Source organism: Ranitomeya imitator, chromosome 6 (assembly GCF_032444005.1).
Source record: "Ranitomeya imitator isolate aRanImi1 chromosome 6, aRanImi1.pri, whole genome shotgun sequence".
Taxonomy (NCBI): Eukaryota; Metazoa; Chordata; class Amphibia; order Anura; family Dendrobatidae; genus Ranitomeya; species Ranitomeya imitator.
In genome coordinates, this window is record NC_091287.1 from 46379925 (window position 1) to 46400102 (window position 20178).

General features: G+C 42.7%; 1 protein-coding gene across 1 annotated transcript in view; it reads left to right on the top strand.

The window, feature by feature from the left end:
• The window catches only part of APBB1IP (amyloid beta precursor protein binding family B member 1 interacting protein), a 137330-nt gene that overhangs the window by 78532 nt on the left and 38620 nt on the right, over nt 1-20178 (top strand). Inside the window, exons 5-7 of the mRNA XM_069729597.1 lie at nt 2230-2307; nt 6413-6572; nt 7313-7434. Coding sequence (XP_069585698.1) covers nt 2230-2307; nt 6413-6572; nt 7313-7434 — 360 coding nt within the window. The remainder of the gene's footprint in view (nt 1-2229; nt 2308-6412; nt 6573-7312; nt 7435-20178) is intronic.

The following is a 20178-nucleotide window of genomic DNA, read 5'->3' on the forward strand; positions in this document are numbered from 1 at the left end:
GTTTTAAAAAATATGAAAAAAAAATATATAAAAGTTTAAATCACCCCCTTTCGCCCCATTCAAAATAAAACAATAAAAGAAAAATCAAACATACACATATTTGGTATCGCTGCGTTCAGAATCGCCCAATATATCAACAATAAAAGGATTAACCTGATCGCTAAATGGCGTAGCGAGAAAAAAATTAAAAACGCCAGAATTACTTTTTTTTGGTTGCCGCGACATTGCATTAAAATGTAATAACGGGCGATCAAAAAAACGTATCTGCACAAAAGTGGTATCATTAAAAATGTCAGCTCGGCACGCAAAAAATAAGCCCTCACCTGATCCGAGATCCCGAAAAATGGAAACGCTACGGGTATCGGAAAATGGCTCAATTTTTTTTTTTTTTAGCAAAGTTACGAATTTTTTTTCACCACTTAGATAAAAAATAGCCTAGTCATGTTAGGTGTCTATGAACTCGTAATGACCTGGAAAATCATAATGGCATGTCAGTTTTAGCATTCATTGAACCTAACAAAAAAGCCAAACAAAAAACAAGTGTGGGTTTGCACTTTTTTTGCAATTTCACCACACTTGGAATTTTTCCCATTTTCTAGTACAAGACATGGTAAAACCAATGGTGTCGTTCAAAAGTACAACTCGTCCCACAAAAAATAAGCCCTCACATGGCCATATTAACGGAAAAATAAAAAAGTTATCCCTCTGGGAAGGAAGGGAGCGAAAAACGAAAACGCAAAAACGAAAAAGGGCTGAGTCTTGAAGGGGTTAAGGACTTGGTTTTTATAGGTTTGGGTTGTAGCTTTAAATGGCATCATTCATTTTATTATAGAAACTTTCCAAGTGGGATGGAGCGGACAAAATCCAGCAATTCTCGTTTTTGTGTTTTTGTATCTTTATTGTACGGATCAGTACAGTTCTAATTATACCAAATTTTTTTAATACTTTAAGTAGGTTTCAGTTTCCATATCCTGAGACACTTAATTTTTTAAAAAAATTTCCGACAATGATCAGCATGAGAACTTGTGTTTTTGTAGGACGAGCTATAGATTTTGATGGTATCATTTGAGGGGCCATACAACTTCTTGATCTCTTTTCATTCTACTCTTCGGGGAGGAGGTAACAATACCAAAAATAGTGATTTTGCCATTATGATTTTTTTTTTATTTTATGAAGTAGTTTTAGATTTTATTTGTTAGGATAATTACTCATGTAGGGATACACAGTGAAATACTCCCGGGACATAGTGCGCCGGCGCATGCGCACTAAGGCTTTTCAGCTTTGCCCGCAGTTGGGCAAAGCATACTGCGCATGCGCAAGGCAAGATTGCCTTGCGCAGGCGTGTACTTCGGAGGACACAGCATGAACTTCAACCCAATATTGCGGCCAGCATGCAGCCAGCGGGTAAGGAAAGGGTGAATCAAACACCCGAAAACCCCACCCATATGACCGCAAACCTGTCCCGCCAAATTCAGGTGACAGGTTCCCTTTAACAACAACCCTTCACTTCTGAGGTAGCACCGATTGTAGTTACTCTTGGGTGCAGCACCTGTGCTGTATATATAGGGCGGGCTCAGCTACTGAACCTGCATCATAAAGTAAGTGTGCAATTTCATCATACATCTACAGAGCACATTCCCAAACATACATTAGTGATTTATGAGTCAATATATGTGGGTAATTGCTAAGATTAATGTTGCCGGCATAGGGACATTTTATTCCTGCCGCGATTACTACCCACTATCACAACCCACCTGAAAACGCCATACCCTGAGCATAAACGCCCGTTTTAGGGTAAGAATTTCCCAAACCTTGCCCCTTTTGGGCTGGGACAACCCCAAAATTGTACCTTATCTGAAAAATCGCCAAATTCAGAACTGTTAGTAGTAATGCTTGGGAATTCAGACTCACCTCAAGTCACAATTTGCCAGTACCACTGACATAGATGGACATCACGTGCTCCCCATTGGGCTCCTGAATTACAATGTTTTGCATACACGGCTGATGCGAGTCTTTATAAAGAGAACTGAAAACAGCAATGGTAGCAGACTTTACATCTCATGGGGAAGTGCTAATGTAATATTATATAACATTGAATATTTTTTTCTTAATGGGCATTGTTTTTCAAGATATGCCATAGTTTGCATGTTATGTAACATGTTTAGTTTCGCCAAAAAGGGAAAAATTATTTCACTTTATTTTTATTTTAATTCACGTTATTTATTCTAGGACCAAGATGATTCAAAAGCCAAAGCTGACAAAATAATGCTTGCCTTAGACAAAATGAAGGAAGCCAAGGTTAAAAAAGTAAGTAAGGTTAAAAAAAAAACATACACTGTCAGGGTGAGAATTAATTAATATATTGGGGGATCACAACTTGGGTCTGAATTACATATTTGATTTTATTCATGATACGTCCTTTGTGTGCCATGATGATGACATAGAGCACGGGCTCCGCACAGGTGGAGGGACCCTCGAAATCATCGGAACAGATTCAAGTGTTTGAGTGTCTGTTGCCAATAGTGGTACAAAATCCATTGACAAAGTGATTCCAAGCAGATAGTTAATGCAAATAAAAAATAAATAAAAAAGTCCCCCAATTCTAGAAAATATTGGAGTAGTGATTGGATTTTGAGAGATATATATATATATATATATATATATATATATATATATATATATATATACACACACGAGTGTGGTTAGCTTTACTTAGGCAAAGTACAGCTTCACCCTGTTGAGGGCTCATGGGTGTACACATACCTACCTAAATGTCCATTTCATTATTTTTCCCAATCTTTGGTACTAATTGCAGATATTTTGAAAAATCTACTTGGCAAATGTTCCTTTGCAGTTTATAATCCAGTATCAGACTTATTATGTTCAATGACACATCATGGCTACCGATCCTAGATGTCCTGTGAATTTGGGTGAGATATGTCTGATAAAACAAGGGTTATGATCCCATCAGACAGGTCGCCTTGACATGGCTGGTGTGCACACACAAAGTGCCCAAAGGACCTCAATTTTAGAAGCATATTCTATATGGCAGCTTACATTTCCCATTTTCAATAGTTGCATAAATCTTGGTGCACAAATAGGGCTGTCAAAGTTTTTAGATTTAGCAATACAGCAGAGCTGAGGAAGCTAGCCCCGCCCACCCCAGGATCTGTATATACAATGTCCATAGACAGCGAGGTGCCTATAGCAAGATGGTTGGTGCGAACTAGCATGCACGTGCTGCTGTGTCCCAGTAATGATAAGCTCCTGGTGCTATGCTAAAACAATCAATTCAAGAGAACAAAACCAAGGAGCTTTATAAGAGAGGCATTTCTGAAATCTGTGTTTTAACAACTACCTCATGCTGTCTTCAGATTACACGGCAAAAGCCTTCTCACGTATTCCCTTTAAGGGTATGTTCATATTGCATTTTTGCCAAACGTCAGTTCAGTGGCTCCATCGAGGCTTCCATCTGAAACCCTGAAAAACAGGATTTAGGCACAACCACTTACTCGGTCATTGATTTTAATGAGGCAGGCGGAGTAACTTTGCGCCCTGTCTGGCTTCTGTCATGGCAGTATCCACCTTCTTGAGGTAGGAAAAATGTGCAGTCAGCCATGTTTTTGTGCCTGCCTCAAGGAGGCAGATACTGCCGAGATGGAAACCAGAGAGAGAGCATAAAGTGACTCCTTCTGCCTCATTTAAAGGGAATCTGTCATCAGGTTTTTGCTACCTCTTCTGAGAGCAGCATAATGCAGAGACAGAGACCCTGATTTCAGCTATGCATCATTTAGTCTACTGGATAAAGCAGTTGTGACACAATCAGAGTTCTTAGATTTAGCATCAAGCAGAGCTTAAAAAAAAAAAAAGCTGCCTCTGCCCACCCCACAGCTCTCTAGGTACATTGTCTATTGACAGTGAGCTGCTGATCAGAGGAGGGGGCGGAGTCAGACCAGGGCTTATGTGCACTGTAGTCTGCATTATAATCTCCTAGAGATAAAACCTTCATTGTATGTAAACAACGGCACAAAGCCCAATAAATGACATATTGCTGAACTCAGTGTCTCAGCTGCTACCTCATGCTCCTCTCACATTACATAGCAAAAACCTGCTGACAGATTCCCTTTAAGTCAATGGCCTTGACAGAGATTGCCCCTGAATCTCGTTTTTCAGGGCTTCAGACAGAACTTCTGACGGAACCACTGATGTGCAGTAAAAATGCAAAGTAAACCTGGCCAAAGGCTGTTGCTGGATCCTAACTGTCCTTCAAATTTGTAGATCTTTGGCCTGAGAGATACATCTGCTAGAAATAGTTTGGGTCCCATCAAATAAAGGTTCCATTGTCGTAGCAGGCTGGAAATTCCTGCGGTTGCTATCATTGATTGATGTCAATGTGCCATGGAAATATTATTGGAACGAGTCTTTATTTTATTCTACTAATTGCACTAAAAATTGTAAATTCTGCGTCATGTTCCCAGCGCCTCGTTTGTTTCTGACTTGTTTCAGTCACAACAATGCAGAATATAAAGAAATAATTATTATTATTTTTTAATTGAGAAACCATGATGACGCTTTATTCCATCTTCATATTACATTCTCTCATCTGTATAATGAAGAAGCAAAACATGATGAATGGTGCCCTGCTGCCGCCTGGGATCCTGAAACAGCCGACCAGCACATAATTCGTAGCTGCATAGGTTCAGGAAACACCTGCGGCAAAATAAATCTCTGATAACGACAGAAATAGAAAGAACCGTTACAGTGTGTGAGACATTGTAGTAACGGCAGCAGTGGGAAGTGGAGGGCTACATCTACGGGGGCTGCAAGGTCACAATAGTGGACAGAGCAGAGAAATAATTGTGTTCTGGTATTAACACTGTGTTCTATGGTTGTTTCAGTGTGCAGAGATTTATGGGTCTGATACATTTAGTTCTTATATCTTTTTAAGAGATCTTTTTAAGAGATCTCGTTGCAAAAAGAAGTGATAGGGTATGCTGAAATGCAACATGTCTGATCTCATTTTCCTGACCAATTACTGTGAGGAGAAAAAGTGAAAAGATAGCCAAATGTACAATTGTCTATGGATCCCACCAAAATCAATGACTTTAGAGATTTCTTTATCAGAATATGTAAGGAGAGCAGTAAAAGGATGCTGACTTTTACTTGTGGAAATATTTGTAAGGCAAATTAGAATTTTTACATATCCTCTCAGTGTCCCATAGATAAAATAAGACAACCCAGAGTTATGTAAATTCATATGATGTTCATATTTAAAGTGATCTTTTATCAGAAGGAAGATTGGGAATATTACACATTGTCGCAATTGAAGAAAAAGAGAGAACTGATGCTAAAACCTACACTTATGTAAATCTATGCTAACTTTTTTCTGCTTAGACATCGGTTGTGGTTGTCTTCTGCTTAAAGTCATGAGCTCTTTAAAGCGAGGACTACATTACAGTATGTGGTGGAGAATCCCCTTGTAGGCCTGGCCTGTCTAACCCTACCTAAATGGGCCTTCAAGTTTCAAAATTGCATGATCGTGATTTTTTGTGAACCTGGGGCTTCATTTGCAAAAACAAGTTGATGGGAATTGTTGATTTCTGCTTTTATTTGTTATTTGGTCCTGAAATGCAAAACAGCCCTTTGTTGAGTTCTTTTGGTCCAGTTTCACCTGAAGACGACTAGCAGCTCTTCTAAAAACCTACAACTTACCCTATCTAGCCAGTGAGTCACGCTATTGCACCACTGTGTCTTTCGCTAACTGAAAGGGCCAAGACTCGCCGTACGTCTTGCGTGTAGATTACATCACTTACTCTTAAGACTACAACTTGTATCACTTCAACCATTAGGAGTGGTGGCGTTGAACTACACATATTCTTCATGTTCTGCTTTCAGTCACATACACGCACTCAGTATGGATACAGGGTCTCCAGAAAAAGAAAAGTGTATCTCCACTCTCCCTCCCAAATTCACACAAAATCTCATATTCTGCAGTCAAAGGCCCTAATGTCTGCTGTCTTCTTGCGCCATGCTCTGCATCTCCTCAAGAGTGTCCCACAGGAGCTGAGCTACAGGTCATTTCAATCCTTCATAGTAGGCTCCTCGGAGACTCCTTTTTTTGGGATCTACACCATTCTTGAGTTTTTGTCTCTCTGATCAGCGTAGGCGACTTATAAACATAAGTCTGATATCAGCCACACACTAGCCACATACTAACTCACTTCCAGCTTACAGCCCAAAATTATAGTCTATGGTGTTACCGAGACATCTAAAGGTCAGGAGAACTCATCTACATTCACTTATATACAAATTGCATCAACAAGTCAATAGGAATATATCAGCAGTATTTTTAAGTAAGGAGGAACTATATATACCGTATATTAGTCTCAACATGGTCCCTTTTTGTCTACAGCTGATTGTTAAGGTTCACATGACAGACAGCAGCACCAAGACCTTGATGGTGGATGAACGTCAGACTGTCCGTGAGATACTGGACAACCTGTTCGAGAAGACTCACTGTGATTTTGCAGTTGAGTGGTGTTTATATGAGGAAAATCCTGAGCTTCAAACCGGTGAGTACTTGATTAATGAGAAGCTTTACCTATTAATATACTTATTGTAGGATGCATTCAGATCTCACGTTGTTATTATTATGTGAAGGTCTGGATTAAGGTTGATGGAGGCCACCATCCTACTTCTGGAAGCAAGAAAACATCATCTTCTTACAGCAGCCTCGTATGGCGGTGTCCACACTTGTAGCTTGCTCTTTCCTCTGAATTGTATAGATTACCCAGTGCACTCTCCTAGATTTCTAAGAGATACTAGAAATATACACAACCCCTAGGATCACCAGACATTGAAAAATCCATAGAGACATGTCCAGATGTTACAGTAGCATGTGACCCTTCCCTTGTAAGTCTACAACCCCTTAAATTGTACTTATCACTGTTGTAAGGTAGTTCTCCCCATAGCATTTTTGTTCCACCCCGGCACCAAGCTGCTATTGACTGGAGGTGCCAGGATGCTATCGCGGCATGGGGAAAGCACCAATTGAAAGAAAAACCTACCATATATAGGTGATTACATGATGCAGTTGGGGTGGAGGGACAAAACAAGAAAAATTGCACAAATATAAAATAATACATCCGCTGCGTTTTACTAGTAAGTAAGTAAATATCAGTCATTGTATATCTAGCAGATATTTGATATACCAGCACTGAGTACTTTAATACTGCCCCCTTGGATAAGAATGAAAATCTGGTTTGGCGGGAGACTAACATGGCGCAATATTCGTTTTTTTTTTTCCTTCTAGAGAGATTCTTTGAAGACCATGAAAATATTGTGGAAATTCTTTCAGACTGGACAAGAGATAGCGAAAACAAAATTTACTTTGTGAAAAAGTCTGAAAAATATGCTCTGTTTAAAAACCCTCAGGTGAGTACCTGGGTGTAAATGTACTGTTCACTCAGGAAGTGATCTCATAATCAGAGTACGGTATACATAGATAGATAGATAGATAGATAGATAATAGATAGATAGATAGATAGATAGATAGATAGATAGATAGATAGATAGATTATAGATAGATACAGGTGCTACTCACAAAATAAAAATATCATCAAAAAGTTAATTTATTTTTGTTCTTTAATGCAAAAAGTCATATATTAGATAGAGTCATTACAAACAGAGTGATCTATTTCAAGTGTTTATTTCTGTTAATGTTGATGATTATGGCTGACAGCCAATGAAAACCAAAAGTCATTATCTCAGTAAATTAGAATAATTAACAAAAAAAAAAACACCTACAAAGGCTTCCTAAGCATTTAAAAAGGTCCCTTAGTCTGTGTTTCAGTAGCTCCACAATCATGGGGAAGACTGCTGACTTCACAGATGTCCAGAAGGCAGTCATTGACACACTCCACAAGGAGGGGAAGCCACTAAAGGTCATTGCTAAAGAAGATGACTGTCCACAGAGTGCTGTATCCAAGTATATTAATAGAACGTTGAGTGGAAGGAAAAAGTGTAGTAGAAAAAGGTGCACAAGCAACTGTGATAACCGCAGACTTGAAAGGATTGTTAAGAAAAGGCCATTCAAAAATTTGGGGGAGATTCACAAGGAGTGGAATCATTGGTGCTGGAGTCATTGCTTCAAGAGCCACCACACACACACGTATCTAGGACATGGGCTACAAGTGTCGCATTCCTTGTGTCAGCCACTCATGTCCAATAGACAAAGCCAGAAGCTTCTTACCTGGGCAAAGGAGAAAAAAAACTGGACTGTTACTCACTGGTCCAAGGTGTTGTTTTCAGATGAAAGTACATTTTGCATTTCATTTGGAAATCAAGGTCCCAGAGTCTGGAGGAAGAGTGGAGAGGCCACAATCCAAGCTGCTGGAGGTCTAGTGTGAAGTATCCACAATCAGTGATGGTTTGGGGAGCCATGTCATCTGCTGGTGGAGGTCCATTGTGTTTAATCAAGACCAAAGTCAGCACAGGCGTCTACCAGGAAATTGTAGAGCTCTTCATGCTTCCCTCTGCCGATAAGCTTTTTGGAGATGGTTTGGAGAGTTTTTCTTTTTTAATAAATTTGCAAAAATTTCTACATTTCTGGGTTTTTCAGTCAAGATGAGGTGCAGAGTGTACATTAATGAGAAAAAATGAACTTTTTTTGAATTTACCAAATGGCTGCAATGAAACAAAGAGTGAAAAATTGAAAGGGGTCTGAATACTAGCCGTACCCACTGTACTTGCCACATATTTAAGGCTAAAAAAAATTGAAGCAGTACTCTAGGTTTTGCAAAAAAAATAAAGGTGGACTTTATTAGGCCCACATGGCGTGGGCCTAATAATAATTAGATAATTGATAGATAGAAGATAGATAATAGAGAGATACAGATAGATAATAGATAACTAGCTAGCTAAATAGATACTGTAAATAGATAATAGATAGATAGATAGATAGATAGATAGATAGATAGATAGATAGATAGATAGATAGATAATAGATAGATATTTGTCATTATTTCTATTATTCCACCACATTTACTTTGCTAACAGAAGTTACAGTAACTTGCTCATTATGTTAATTACTAGATGGTGGCCTGATTCTAACGCATCAGGTATTCTAGAATATGTATGTATGTATGTACGTCACGCTTAGCACAGCCACGTAGTATATAGTGCAGCCACGTAGTATATAACACAGACAGCCACTTAGTATATAGCACAGCCACGTAGTATATAGCACAGCCACATAGTATATAGCACAGCCACATAGTATATAGCACAGACACATAGTATATAGCACAGCCACATAGTATATAGCAGCTACTTAGTATATAGCAGCCACTTAGTATATAGCAGCCACATACTATATAGCACAGCCCACGTAACACAGACAGCCACGTAGTATATAGCATAGCCACGTAGTATATAGCAGCCACATAGTATATAGCAGCCACGTAGTATATAGCACAGCCCACGTAATATAAAGCACAGCCCACGCAGTATATAACACAGGCCACGTAGTATATAACACAGCCCACGCAGAATATGACACTGTTCACGTAGTATATAGCAGCCAGGCAGTATATAACACAGCCCACATAATATATAGCACAGCCCACGTAGTATATAACACGCATCGGGTATTCTAGAATATGTATGTATGCATGTACATCGCGCTCAGCACAGCCACGTAGTATATAGCACAGCCACGTAGTATATAACACAGCCACGTAGTATATACCACAGCCATGTATCATATAGCACAGCCACATAGCATATAACACAGCCACGTAGTATATAGCAGCCACGTAGTATATGGCAGCCACATAGTATATAGCAGCCACATAGTATATAGCACAGCCCCCGTACCACAGACAGCCACGTAGTATATAGCACAGCCACATAGTATATAGCAGCCACATAGTATATAGAAGCCACGTAGTATATAGCACAGCCCACGAAATATATAGCACAGCCCATGCAGTATATAACACAGGCCACGTAGTATATAACTGCCCACGTAGTATATAGCAGGCAGTATATAACACAGCCCATGTAATATATAGAACAGCCCACATAGTATATAACACAGCCCACGTAGTATATAACACAGGCCATGCAGTATATAACACTACCCACGTAGTATATAGAAGCCAGGCAGTATATAACACAGCCCACGTAATATATAGCACAGACCAAGAAGTATAAAACACAGCCCATGTAGTATATAACAAAAGCCCACGCAGTATATAACACTGCCCACGTAGTATATAGCAGCCAGGCAGTATATAACACAGCCCACATAGTATATAACAAAAGCCCACGCAGTATATAACACAGCCCACGTAGTATATAACATTACCCATGTAGTATATAGCAGCCAGGCAGTATATAACACAGCCCACATAATATATAGCACAGTCCACATAGTATATATCAGCCACGTAGTATATAACAAAAGCCGATGCAGTATATAACACTGCCCACGTAGTATATAGCAGCCACGCAGTATATAACACAGCCCATGCAGTATATAACACAGCCCACGTAGTATATGGCAGTGTGGGCACCATATCCCTGTTAAAAAAAATTTTTTTTAATAAAAAATAGTTATATACTCACCCTCCGTCGTCCACCAAAGCTGTCCACCGAAGCAGTCCCGACGCACGCGATGCATTGCAAAATTACCCAGATGACTTAGCGGTCTCACGAGACCGCTAAGTCATCTGGGTAATTTCGAAATGCATCTCTGGGAACGGAAGCTGGCGGCCGCATCGCGCGCATCGATGGACGTCGGAAGGTGAGAATAGCACAATTTGTTATTTTTTTATTATTTTTAACATATCTTTTTACTATTGATGCTGCATAGGCAGCATCAATAGTAAAAAGTTGGTCCGGGATGGGGCGACACACTGGCTGTGACTGGAGGGGAGTAGGGAGGGGGCACTGACTGGAAGAGAGTTGGGATGGGCCAATTCATGGCCGGAATAAGCCTGTTGCTGATTGGTCTCGGCCTGCTGGCAGCGACCAATCAGCGACCTGGGATTTCCGTTACAGACAGACAGACAGACGGAAGTTACAAACAGACGGAAGTACCCCTTAGCCAATTATTTATATAGATTGTAGGATTTTTACATCTGGCATTTTCCTCTCGCTGTATTTCATTTACATAGTAATGTGACCTTTACGAGTAAACATCACTGGGTTCATCACACAGAGCAGCCGGAAAATCACTGCAAGAAATGCAACAGCTTTGTAAATCATGAGACATTTACATGTTACAATTATACATAAATGACCACCAAGTGAGCAAAAACAAAACGTAAAACCCACAATGCATCCTCCCATCATCGTGCCGTATTGAAACGTCTCATTTGCAGAGCAAATATCTGGAGACATAAGGACTTTAAATTATTAACAATGGGCCAGGAGACTAAACAAACAGTGGTCACCAGTGATGATTTCCACCTGTGGACAAGGATACATAATTCTGGGAATAATATTTGTCATCTAACATCAGGCTCCTCCAGCAGGGAAAACACAATGAGTCCCAGACTGGGTTTTGGAACGTGAAAATACTACTGTGATGATTCCACCACTTAGGCTGTTCTAGGGACGCTGTGATTGACAGCTCGGCTGCCCTATGGGGCATGCTGGGCTGTCAGTATTGTGAGTGATGACCCAGTTGCCTAATCTGGTCGGGTTATCTCCAAGTGTCACCTGTTCTGGTTGATTACCTGGCTATTTAACTGTCTGACAATGGTGAGATTACTGCCTATTGATTATTGACTATTGTCGTAGCTTTGCTCAGTGGTGTGTGTGCCCTGTGCTCTGTGTTCAGCTATTTAGATCTATGTTGTCTGACTTCAGACTTTGCCTTTTGACCATTCTTTTGTATTTCCCCTTTGCTTTTGACGTACTCTGACCTTTGCTGCCTGACCTGGGACTTTGCATTTTGGCCATTCTTTTGCCTTACCCTTTTGCCTTTGACATGCTCTCCTGGTATCTGAATCTGGACTCCTTGACTTCCTTGTCTTATGGATTGACCGTGAAAAGTGACTCTGCGTCACCACTACATTGCATTTGTTGCCTTTTTGTCATATCCCTCATTAGTGAACTCTGATTTAAAAGGGGGTCCACTGTTCAGGATTTACATTTCATGGCCAGCTAGGAGAGAGGCGACAAAGAGTGGTTCTCACTATGGAAGACTTGTCCTGTCCTGAAATTTAACTCTTTTTGCCATGTTTTGCCAGATTTCGGCTCATCAAATTTATGATATACATACCAGATGTTCGTAATACAGTGAGGAGACAGAGCAGAAAAAAAGTGGCTCCTGGTTCTGAATGATATTATCTCAGCTTTACTAAACAGATAGATAAGTAAATAAAAGAGAGACTTTCTCATTACTGAGATATGAGAGATGACAATTCTAAAGATAGAGAAGGAGCTAGAGGCTGACACTGACATTCTGCTGCAGCTTCTCCTAAAGCTACAGTGCTCCACCCGTGTGACCCATCAGTACCACAAGGGGGCATCTATAAGACTGTTAGTTGGGGTTATCTCAGCATCTTTTGGGTTATTTTTATATTTGAATTTGTATAAGTAATATTTGGTGAAATAACTGAAATAATTAGATGCGGAACGTGCACATACTTGTGTCTGTGTTTTTCTAAGCCAGGCTCCTCTCTATCACAATATACACAATAGTGGTGATCACGGTAATTAAAGCATGACGCTATAATTCCAAATGTCTAAATATTTTTCTTTCTGTGCCTATACAGCAGTGTCGGCCGTTGTAACTGAAGGTTTTATACACACTTCATGTTCTCTCAGGCTGTTCATTTACCACCCAGGAGACATCTCTGACATCTCAATCAAGTCTTGTAGTTTGTAAGGAAATCTGTCAGCAGGATTTCACCCCCCAAAACTACTTCTATGCACATGTAGCTCTTTCAAAGACAATTCCGGCAATTCCTTTACATGGCCGGTCCGCTCCTCTGTTACTAACAAATTGGTGTTTGAATTGATATGAAAATGAGGCTGAAGGGCTATGGTAGATCTGAAGCCTCTATCACTCCAGCTCTATTCCCCACCCAGCACCGCCTCCTCCTTGACTAACAGCCTTTATGCTCTGTGACTTCAGGAAAAAGAGCTGTCAGTCAAGCACTAGAAGGCGGCGCTGGGCAGAGAATAGAGCTGGTGTGACGGAGACTTCAGATCTACAAACAGTTCTTCGGCCCATATAGATGGCTTAGGAGGGTTTATCCTACTGACAGATATACTTTAAGTTAGTGAGACATATTCAGATGATCTGGAAGTCGTTATGGGGGTGAAGCTGTTTGCCTGAAGAGCCATGATATTGGATTCTCACCTGACTGGACTGTCATTCCACACATCAGGTCATCATAAGCCACCAGCAGCATTTAAAGCATGCTCAGTATCAAGAGGAAGCCGTGGTTCGTACACGGCACAACTCTTGACGTGGCTTTTGATTACAATCCCAGTCTATGGGACCGATATGTGTGACTACCTCATGACCCACATGACTACCTAGTAATTTGAATATGAAGCACTAACTTTAAAGCTTTGCAGAATCGGCAATACTGTAGAATCATCAGGATCTTTGTCATACTCTTCTCCTCTCCTAGATGAGAGGTTTGTGAACCTTAAAGGGAATCTGTCAGCAGGTTTTTACTACTTAATCTGAGAGCAGCATGTAGAGCAAGAGAGCCTGATTCCAGTGATGTGTCACTCATTAGGCTGTGTGTTGTAGTTTCAATACAAACAGCGTTTTATCAGCAGGAAATTATCACTACAGGACTAGGGCACATGTGCAGGACAGTCAGGCTATTCTGTGTAAACACGCCCACATCACTGATTGGTAGCTGGCTAACAATGCAGTGTGCAGAGGAAGCTTCCAATCATTGGTTTGGTTGGGGTTATACAGAGTTTAGCATTCTGAGCACTGCTACATCTACAACAGAAAAAACTGAGATTCTATCAAAAAGGCAGCAAACAGCCCAGTAATCCAAGTAATCAAGCTCTCTGCCGTTACATAATGCGGTGCTTAGATTTCAAAGCAAAATCCTGGTGACAGATTCTCTTTAATCATCTTGATAAATTCCCCTTAAGAGGCATTAGATTTATTTTGTTACTGTGTCACTCACTGAAGAACCTTAAGATCAAGGCTCTTTCATGGAAAGCTGACCAGGTCCTGAGATAATCGTCGTGATATCATCACATGGGTGTTACGATCTGGACACCAGAAACCAAAAATTAACATTAAAAACAATCTTGCATTCTGCCCTGTCTGATCAGATCTCAAATCAGATCCATAACAGTAGACCAGACTGAACAGAATGACCACCAGGTAGGTCCCAGTGGGACGTTGATTTGCAAGGAAATGGCTCAGGTAAAACAATCCTGTAACTAAATGCATTTCATAGCATCTCTGGTTACTGATTATGGAGAACTCTATGATCAAGCATGATTGGGTCAAATCATGATTTGCATGACCTCTTCCACAGCTGTAAGCCATTCAGCATCATGGAAATATAATCTATGGAAAAAAGAGCAATAGAGGTTATGGATGAAATGTATAATGGTGGCTTCAGCCATCCAATGATAGTCTGGTTGTTACAGACGTTCAGATATTATATTATCTGAATATCGTTACGTCATCAAGGCTCCCAAGTCTCGACACTGAATCAATGCAAGTAAAAGTGGAGCGCCCCCAGACACAGGGCCACGAGTTCTCGGTACCGGGCTTCTCTGGTTCGGTTCTGAGGCTGTCACGGTGGCTAGACCCGGTCCGTGACCCTGCTAAGGGGCGTCCAGTAAAGGGATTTGTACAGTCTGTCAATGGTTCGTGACGCCACCTGTGGTGTTCGGTCAGGGCGACCGACGCTGCTGTGGGGTCCGCTGGGGTGATGGAATGGCAGCTGGATGGTATACCTTCCCACAGGTGAAGTATGTCCCCAGGGCTTCCCAGTAAGGTGGATGGTGATGGTGTAAGGCGCAGTCAATAACGAGGACACAAGGTTGCAGTCTCTTTACCTCTTTACTGAAGGCTTCAGGATCCTCAATCCAGAGTACGTTCAACCAGGCTATTAGAGACCGGCCGGTCCGATGGGCACATCCAGAGTTTCCTTCGCAGATGGAAATCGTTGCCTACCAATAGCACCTGTGTGTTGTAGTCCTACCCTGCTGAGCATTCGGAATAGTCCTCACAACTGCTGTTCTCGTTCGTTCGTTCTCTACAGCTTTCTCTCTCTCTCTCTCGTTCTTTGGTTCCAGATGTTGCTAGTTTCTAACGTCCCCCAGATATGTTATGGCTAGGACGCCACCCGTTTGACGGGAAGGCTTGGAGGTCTTCCGGGACCCTAGAGACGCCCCTCTCCCAATGTTGCCCCCTATGTCTTCGTAGGTGTAGAAGGTAGACAGCCAACCTATAATCAACTGTCCAGCGGAATTTGAAGTAAGGCCTGAAGTCAGTTACTCCTACGGTGATCCGGCCACCGACTACGCGCCTCAGTAAGATGTTGCCTTCCTCTCTCGGCACGACTCTTACTGGCTCTCCTTTGTGCTGATCTCGTTTACACTGTTCCACAATATTCTTCCCTTCTTGTCTCTTTCTTAGGATACCGCCGCAAGGTGTGCAGGCGCGGTTCCGTTACGTTCTGTTCGCTAGGCACCTGCCAGGTTCCCACGCCTGACAGGGACCCCCCTGTGTCTTCTCCCTGCAACACCCCCTGCCACGGGATGTTGCCTGGTTCCAACCCAGTCAGCTTCTGACTAACTTCCTCCCCAGCCCCTAGTTTTACCAGTGTGAGAAGTGGCCCAATAAATAAAGCCTTTTGCTCCCCCTAATGGCCGGAGTGTGAAGTGTAATGTGTTCTGGTGATACCTGGTCAGGAGAACTCTTTAGTGCCATCGGACGTACCGCTACTCGCCTTAGGGCCATACTGCAACGACCAGGTCTCTGGGGCGCTGCAAAAGGATTCTGCTTTCTTTGTTTTACCAAATGGCTTTATACATAGACATATAGTCTAGACCTAGTAGTGCTAAAGTCTGGATTACTGTGATGGAGCGGTTGCCGATCATGTTTTCTCCTGCTCCATTCACTCTAATGGGAGTGCCAAAGACCAGTCGAGAGCTTTCTCCAGTGGTCCCATTAAGAATGAATGTAGTGGCATGATGGACATACCTCTATTCACAAGGGGCTCGATGAGCCAGGGGTTCTTGGGATCAGTGGAGTTGTACCGGTCTGACCCCCAGCTATTGGGAAGTTATCCCGTAGGCAAAGTTGGATAACTTCCAAACATGAGAATACCCCTTTAAGAATATATTCAAGAATAATGCAAGATCAACCATTACTCACCCATTATAAACCTAAAATCAGCTGATATCCTCCAAGAACCAGCTGAAAATATCCATGCCCTATGCACCAATCTGCTGACCACTGCCACCATCTAGAAATATAGGGAGTAAGTTATCATTGCCGTTGTTCCTTTTTTCTGAAATAAAGTGGGTTCTAAAAGCGAGTTTTTAATTTGCACCTTATTCTTTATTCTTTTTTTTATTTTTTGCCTTTTTAAAGTTACAGTGGATAAGTCCGTTAACTTTACGTGGATTTGTCTATTGTTTTGTTTGCCAACATGGACATGGTTTTGGTTATCCAGGTGCTTTAGGCGAGGGTCACACAACCGTATTTTCTCACATCTGAGAGGATCGGGCTGATTATGCAAATCACACTCGGATTAAACTCTGATCAGAGTGAGATCACAGTGTGAATTGATTTTATCAGGTGTGGAGAAGATGGGGAAAAAAAAGTCTCCATCTTCTCCATTCTGTCAGTCCGTGGAAATCGGACGGCGCGTCCAGTCATCAAGGTGCGGTCAGATTTTTTTGATGGACCAATTGACTTCCATGGCCATCTGCAATCTGATTCATGGATGCAAATTGTGCATGCTGAGGTGTTATTTCCTTGGACAGACTCAGATATAAATCAGATATGTGCACAGACCCATAGAATAACATTGGTCCGAGTGCAATCTGATATTTTGTTGCCTGATAATGACTGGAATTTTCAAAAGGTTGCAAAATTTTGGCTCCATTATACTCCAGTATTCATGTGGAGTTCAAATTTGGTCTAATTATTATGCTACATTTTAAAGCTTATTCAGAAGATCGTGTGACTTTTTATTCTAAGACAATGCCAAAAAGTGCAAAAAATACGCATTGTTTTCACCAATTCATCAAACATCGTGCTCCCATTCTGATGCATTTGAAGGAAAATCCGCCATTGCAAAAAAGACAAATGCAAATGATGTGGTCAAAAGTCTTGAGCTTTCGTGATCTTAATCACATATTCATCACAACTTCATCTAATGCATAGGAACACCTTTATATTAGTGGATGGCCAATGTCTCCATAGTTTGTCATTTGACCATGATACGATGACAAGAAGAAGTCACAAGTTATCCCCTAACTGATTGCTGGAGATCTGATTGCTGAACCCCCCCCACAGATCCCAAAATCAAAGCTCTGCAGCCCTGTCTGGAATAGAAATGTGAATGCTCGAAATTCGCTCCACTCATTGTGTATAGGACTGATGGAGAAAGCAGAGCTATGTACTTGGCTATTTCTGACAGTCCCATTTACAATGAATACAGTGCTTGCGTGGGCCATTAATCAAAAATCTTCACAGTATAATATGCATCAATTCCATAAAACTATCACTCGTCTGACTGCTAATTTCTACAGTTTCTCCTATAGACTGTGTACGCATCATAAGCCACCCAAGCCATAGCCATACCGTTTCTTTGTAAAACCCAACTAGCAACCCAAAACCTAAGCTTATCTTCAGTCACACCTTGCGGTGATGTTGCTGATTTTACTATATCATGATACAACCACAGCTCCAGATTTTTCCTATCATTTCAAGGATTAAAATAAAACTGTCAAACATGCAAATCAACGGGAACAATAAGGGTTCGGATGAAGGATGGCTCATCCAATAATTCATCTTTCTTGCCACATTCTGGAGGGGTACTTGATTTGGATTTTTATTAGTCTTCATTTGTTATTTTCCTTTATGTCAATGGGAGAATTTGATTCCTATTGTCACGCACGCGCCCAGACTGGTTGGCGCGGGCATACGGGGGTGTGGCCCCACTGGACCACAGACCAAACTTCCCTGGAAGGGGCGTAACTAAGTAGCTTCCTAGGTGTTCGCTGGAGCCTCTGATGGTGAGGTCAGACTTGTACAATAGGAAGCTACCAGGTGCCACTCCAGGGTGATGTCTGGCTGTGGCTGCTGATCCCACTAAGGAACGGAGCGGGCACGGCTGGCACTCTGGCTGACAGGCGGGCACGTCTGGGACACAGGCAGGCAGACGGGTACAACAGAGACACTGGCGGGCAGACGGACACGGCTGGCTCTCTGGTAGGCTGGCGGGTACGGCTGGAACATAGGAAGAACCGGTAGGGACAGGTCTGCAGGCAGGTATGTGAAACAGGTAGGAACCTGTTCAGACAGGAGGACCAAGTAACAAGTAGAAGGTGGAACTAAGAGAAGAGAAGGAGAAGGCAGAGCCAAGGGCGGAGCCGCAAGAGGCGGAGCCAAGGGCGGAGACGCTGGAGGCGGAGCCAAGAGCGGAGACGCTGGAGGCGGAGCCAAGAGCGGAGACGCTAGAGGCGGAGCCAAGAGCGGAGACGCTAGAGGCAGAGCCAAGAGCAGAGACGCTAGAGGCGGAGCCAAGAGCAGAGACGCTAGAGGCGGAGCCAAGAGCGGAGACGCTAGAGGCGGAGCCAAGAGTAAAGACGCTGGAGGCGGAGCCAAGAGCGGAGACGTTGGAGGCGGAGCCAAGAGCGGAGACGCTGGAGGCGGAGCCAAGAGCGGAGATGCTGGAGGCGGAGCCAAGAGCGGAGACGCTGGAGGCGGAACCAAAAGCGGAGACGCTGGAGGTAACGCCAAGAGCGGAGACGCTGGAGGCGGAGCCAAGAGCAGAGACGGAGCCAAGTGCAGAAACACAGGAGGCGGAGCCAGATAGAACCGCAAAGAGCGGAGCCACAGAGCAAAGCCAGAGAGTGCGAAGCAAGGTCTGAGTGCAGAGCCGCAAGAGTGCGGAGTGTAAGCAGACTGAGAACACAAGGAAAGACAAAGCAGGGAAGGAAGCCACAGACAAGGAGACCGAGAAAAGACAAAGTACAGACAAGGCAATGGAACAAGACACAGGGACAAAGACACAGGGACCAGGATATTCTGCCTCCTGGAGGGCGGACTACAAGATCAAGGCAATAGCACAGAGAAAAGCCTCCAGAGAGGGAGTAAACTCAGAGCAAGGCCAGGCAAACTCAGCAGCTAAACACTAACTGAGCTAACACATTGCACAGGCCCAGACCACAGGGTGGAGCTGCACTATATACAGGAGGCCTCTTGGTAATTGGTCAGGAACTGATTAGACAGATGCACCTGATTCCTATAAGAACCAGAGAGTTCAGGCGCCGGCCCCCTATACACTTAGCCATGAGGCATGCAGAGAGCAGAGACACAGAACATGGAGCTGGCATGAAACAGAAACCACATCATGGCCTGGAGCAGTGGGTAAGATAGTGTGAGAGATGTGAGGCCATGACGTGATGCCAGCAGAGTTGTTACAGTACCCCCTTCCCCCTTTACGGCCCCTCTTCTTCAAGCCCGCCAGAATAACTTGTAGAAGAAGGATAGGAGCACACATAGTCCAGGCCAACATGACATCTTCAGGGTAGAATAAGGCAGGCGGGTCACCAGGAATCTCATAAAACAAAGTCTCTTGGTGCTCAACAGGGTTAGCTTCCACAATGAGCTGGACCACCTCCTTCAGGTAACAGGGAATTGAATGCTGCTGTCTTGACATCTTCACCAGCCGGACACATGGAAACTGGAAGCCTTCTCATAGGATTCAACCTTTGCCCGACAGGTAGCAGAAATGTTCTTAGGAACGGAAAACAAGAAAAGTCATTAGAGATGAGAGTGGAGAACAACAGCTCCACCGGGTCAGAGAAAAATTGAGGTGAACAAACTTCTGTTTTGAAATCTTCACCAGCCGGCCACAAGGACGCTGAAGGTATCCACATAGGAACCATCTTCTGCCCGTTATCCAGAAGAAATCGTCCAAATGGCGGGGA